The sequence below is a fragment of the Neltuma alba genome, unplaced genomic scaffold, assembly GCF_004799145.2.
Source record: "Neltuma alba isolate B1F8T4 unplaced genomic scaffold, ASM479914v2 tig00002985_pilon, whole genome shotgun sequence".
NCBI classification, from domain to species: domain Eukaryota; kingdom Viridiplantae; phylum Streptophyta; class Magnoliopsida; order Fabales; family Fabaceae; genus Neltuma; species Neltuma alba.
In genome coordinates this window covers 98,728-103,893 of record NW_021633092.1, presented here as the reverse complement: position 1 = coordinate 103,893, position 5,166 = coordinate 98,728, and the positions used below count along the sequence as shown (strand labels likewise).

Here is a 5,166-nt window from a genome sequence, read left to right as displayed (position 1 = left end):
TTAATTTCAAATGATATTTTTTGTGTTGATCATTATAAAATAAAAAAAACTTAATATGTCAATATCTAAAAATATTGATATTGACATTTAAAACTTCAATACCACTATTTTTTTTCTGATAAAACTAATAATATTAAAATTAGGGAACCCGTAATTATCTGTAGTAATTGAAACTATTTATATATGATTTCGGGCAAGAGTTGAATTGAAACATAATAGTTTTCTTAAGAGAGAATTATATACCCATAATTAATTCTTTGATTAATTTAGAGGATTAGTTATTAATTCAATTAAACTCAAACACAGTATATATATTTATATAATAACTGAGTCAAACTCAAGGTGGCATAAAGTCTCTGTTTTTTTTTTCTTTTAAGTGACAAAGGTGCACTAATTCAGTACGAGAATTAAAATATATTTAATATAATTTATTCTTTTTACGTCTAGCTTTCATCGTGAAATTGAAAGTGAAAAGGAAAAAAGAAGGAAAGAAATTGAGTAACTTTGAAAATGACATTAAAATAAATTTGCATCCCAACAACCGCACACTTGGGCCATCAGAATAAAATACAAACTTAGAGATTAAGTTAAAGTTTACTTCCATAAACTATAATATCTAGTTGACTCTAATTAACAACCTTTTTTTCTTTTCAAGTGACCAAAAAAATTGAGATTTTCTCATTCTGCATCAATTGTAGAGAATCAAAGAAGCACACTAGTCTACAGATTTCTAATAATAACTATTACTTTTCCAGTCTTTAATATAAAACCTAATTATTAAGTTAATTTTGATCATAACTATAAGAATTATTTCTTATATTTGTCAATTTTTTCTAAATTATCTCTATCTATACTCTTTGAATCATAATTAAGTAAGTGAGAGAGGAAGCATATTAAGAAAAATGTTATGGTGTTTTAAAAAAAATATGTCATATTACTTTTAATTAACTATCTTATCTAACTTCTTTAATGTAATCAAATTAGTTAAATAAGTCTTATATTAAGAACCGGAGGAGTATATTACAACAGATCATTCATAACCCTAATAGTAGGATATTTATATTATAGAAGCTATGTTGTTTATAAGTTATGACTTTTGTAAAGACAATTAGAGAGAAAACTAGAAAAAAAAATACAGTATCTACTTTAATAAATGCTCACGCAAAATTATGTAAATTTCTTTTAAAGTAAACTTTAAAAATATTTTAATTGTAATGCTATATACCACTCCGACTTTTAATATAAATTACTTTTAACACATTTTTGTATACAAAAGGAATGCATTAAATTGACCCAAAAAAATTTAATTTTACTTTATTCAAATTACTTCTATATTTATAAATTATTTTCATATCTCTGATATAGTGGTATCTTTTTTCATTTTGTCTTTCTCATGAGAATTAAGTAAAAATAATACTAAAAAATAAGCATTAAATATACAACAAGTGAATTATATTTAAAATTAATTTTTTTTCCTACAACTGACTTAAATTTATGACCGGAGAGCTACTCATATAAATGCTCGCCAATTATATGTATGAGCCTAAAAAAAATACATTCGAAAACTTAACGTATATTCAAAGTTTTCAACTCATATACGTTACTATTGACATTAATTCAATTTGTTTGTAATAAGTCGTTGAACAAAAATAAAATAAAATAAAATTTATCCTGGCTGGACAAATTGGATAAGATCCAAACAATAACTCCTCTCTCTTTCATTATTTTAATTTCAAGAACAAGTAAACCGATGGAGCTTGTGTAACTTGAACACGTTACATAGTTAATGTGGCGCAAGCTTGCATTTTATATTGGACACAGTTGACTGAGTAATTGTGCATTATTTAATTTAATAGTTAGGAAAAATTGATAAAAACAAGTTTTTCATTAAAAATTTTATTGGCAAGAAGAATTTAAATCAGAACATTATTACACTGTATGTATAGAATTTGCCAAGTATCGATATTTTCTACGTATACAAATTTATCAGCACTTTGTATGTATAAAATTATTATCAGATTATTCTCATCATTAAAATTTTCAATGAGTGACTTTTTCCTAATTTTTTTCATTTAATTATTCTGTCCTTATTAAAGAATATTTTCTATTACCCTCAGGTTTTCTAAATGTCATTAAATAAATAATATTCTAGCGAACTAAACAACTTCCTTTTATTAAAATATTAATTAATTTTAATTCAATTTTTTTAGTCTATGTAATTAATTAAATAGATCCTTATAATAATGTACCATAACGAGTAGTTAATAATAATACTATCAATGAACACACATTGATTGCATGGCAAATTTTCTAATGGCATAACTACATATCACGAAAGCTTCAAATTTAAATCTCTCATCACAAGTTAGTTATTTAATTAAAAATAGTTCGATCCCGAAATGACGAGGTTCCTTAAGCAGAACCTGAAAATAATAATTATAAAAAAGTGAATAACGTTAATTTTCCACAAAAGAAGCCAAACGTAAATTAGAGGAAGACGTGTAATTTTGAGTTTTACGCTAATACTAATATAGAATTCGATTAATGAAGACTTTAATTTAATATTGTCCCTTCCGATCTGTATCATTTTATTATAACTAACTACTGCCTAATCATAATTCAACCAAACCCATGTTCCAATTTATGGTCTCGTTTCCTTCTTGTAGTAAGCTACCTTCACATACTATAGATTAGAACATAACACAATATTTATTATTATTATTATTATTACTATTATTATTACTACTACTAATACTACTACATTCTGTCTTAATTATAAGACAGAATTAACTAATTTGATTATTTTTAAGAAGTAATAGCTAATATTTTTATTCTTAAGTTTGTAGTAAAATATATGACTTTTCAAAACTTTCTTTTAACTGAAATCAAAATCATATAGTGAAGTGGTGTCTAATTAAGAATTAAAATTAAAGACGCCACTTGTTACAAAATTGAGGAGGGCTGACATTGGAAATAATTTTAATTACCATATTTTCACCCTAAATTTAAGATGAACAGCACTTTAAAATTTTTCCCTATAAGTGGGACCCAAAGTAATTATTACAAAATAGATCTAACTAGCTGCCTGGGCTTTTCCATTTTTTTTTTTCCGGTTTGGCAGAATGTTTTATCCTGGCTAAGTTTTGTGCTGTAGTTTCATCATCATAAAAAGAGAATATTTTGTCCAGCAAATATAGTACTTCTCCTTGTATTATTTACGAGCTTTAGATTTGAAGAGGTGTGTGATTTATTTTATAAGTTTTAATTTGAATTTGTTTCAAATTTAATTTTTTTTCCTAATTTTACCCTTATTAAATTATTCTCTCTATTGCCTCACTCTTTTTCTCATTACATTTTTCTTGTACATTTTTAATCCTTTTTCTCATTTTTTGTAAGAATATATTTAAAAATAAAACAATATTTTTTTATTATATATTACTTTAAACTAATTTTAACTAATTTTTTGGTTATTTGTAAATCGGTTATTTAAAACTTATAATGAGAATAGGAGAGAGCAGTAGAAAAGAATAAAATTAAATTCACTCTTCTTTTTAAATTATACAATTTTTAATGGCGAAAAACAGACTCGGTACAAACATTGCATGATTAGGATTTAGGTGGATTGTTTACTTGGTTATGTTTAAATCTTCATACGCAACTTGGGCTTAGGCAAAGTAACCTCCATATATTTCCATCATTCATAAAAATTTTGTTTGCATAATAATAATTTTTAATTTTTAATTACATTTTTAACATCCTATATATCAATATGATAAAAGCAATTTGGGATCACTTAGGAATAAGATAAACAAATATATGCAATCATATATACTATCTCCGGTCCTAATTATAAAAGCTAGTTGACTAATTTGAAAAAATTAAAGAAATAAGTTAAGTTAGTTACTTGTAATAAATAGGTGTTATCTTTTCTAAAATATTCTTGTTAATTAAGTTTATCGGCTAGAACTACCATTATTAGATAGACTATTTTGAAAAAAAAAACACAAATATATGAGACAAAGTAAATTAGAATTTTATAATTAGAACCAAAATAAAAGTCAAATAAGATTTTATATTAAAGACTGGAGGTTGTTTGTGTGTGTATATAATAGGAGGAAGCATTTTGGTAGTTTCCACTTTCCAGAGATTTTAGCTGGAAAATCCATAGAAAACCACAAGCTTAATCAAACCTGCAATACAATCTACAAACCCACAAGCTAATCCTAATTAAGCAAATTATCCAAGAAAGGGAAATCCATTGCACCAAAGCAAAGCCTCAAGATTAAGGAACTAATTAAGCAACAACGATGACTTCACCTCTTCTCTAATCTCAAATCAATGTATCTGAATGTATTTTTTCTCCTGTCACAATCTGTGCAAGACTTCTAAGCATTCTCAGTAATCCATAGAAGAAGAAGAACGTCATTAACTAACTGCTAGCTGAGACTTGTTGAAACAGTTTAATTTCCATCTCATTCTCCGTATCGCCAAACGCAATTTAGGTCGCAAAATGAAAACAGTTACGCTTCCAAAAATCCAGTCATTCTCAGAATTGAATTCCGAACTTGGCTCAAATCCCGTCCCTTCAAGGTCCTTCCGTTCCCTGTACACACCGAGAACGCCATTTTCCCGGCGATTCTCCGATTCACGATCACGTATGGCGGCACCATTCCTTCGTCCTCCCATTCCTCCTCCAGCAGCTCGTCATCCGAATCCGTTCGCCGAAAGATCCTCTCTGGTATATTTACCGGCATCGAATTTGCCATCTCCTTCTTCTTCTTCTTCTTCTTGCTCCTCTTCAACTTAACCCGTCGCGAATCCAGCTCTCTCTGCGAAATGTCACTCCGATAGTCATCCTCACCGTCCGAGGTGGCAGCACGCGGAGGATTCTGCCGGTGGTGATCGGAGAAGATGACGTCGGCTTCTTGGAATTCTTCAGCCATGAGAGAGAGAGAGAGAGAGAAGAGAGAGAAAGGCTTTTGAAGTTTGAAGCTTTGGAAATGGAACAGTGAAGGTTGGGTTTTTATAATGACAGAATTGGAGAGTCGTAGCAAGCACTCTTTGATTGGAATGTGTTGTGAAATGGCGTCATTACAGATTATTATGAATTTTAATTGGCCCAAGAAATTATACCAATGACTTTTCACCTGTGGTCCCTACTTCTAT

General features: G+C 28.2%; 1 protein-coding gene across 1 annotated transcript; it reads right to left on the bottom strand.

Moving 5' to 3' along the window:
• Positions 1 to 4,520: 4,520 nt before the first annotated feature.
• On the bottom strand, positions 4,521 to 4,943 carry LOC114739926 (uncharacterized). The gene has a single exon (XM_028928030.1). It carries the CDS (start codon positions 4,941 to 4,943, stop codon positions 4,521 to 4,523), a length of 423 nt encoding a protein of 140 aa, XP_028783863.1.
• Between the last annotated feature and the right edge of the window lie 223 nt (positions 4,944 to 5,166).

What these genes read in the sequence shown, in the direction of transcription:
- LOC114739926 (XM_028928030.1), bottom strand. Translation starts at nt 4,943, where the DNA reads ATGGCTGAAGAATTCCAAGAAGCCGACGTCATCTTCTCCGATCACCAC.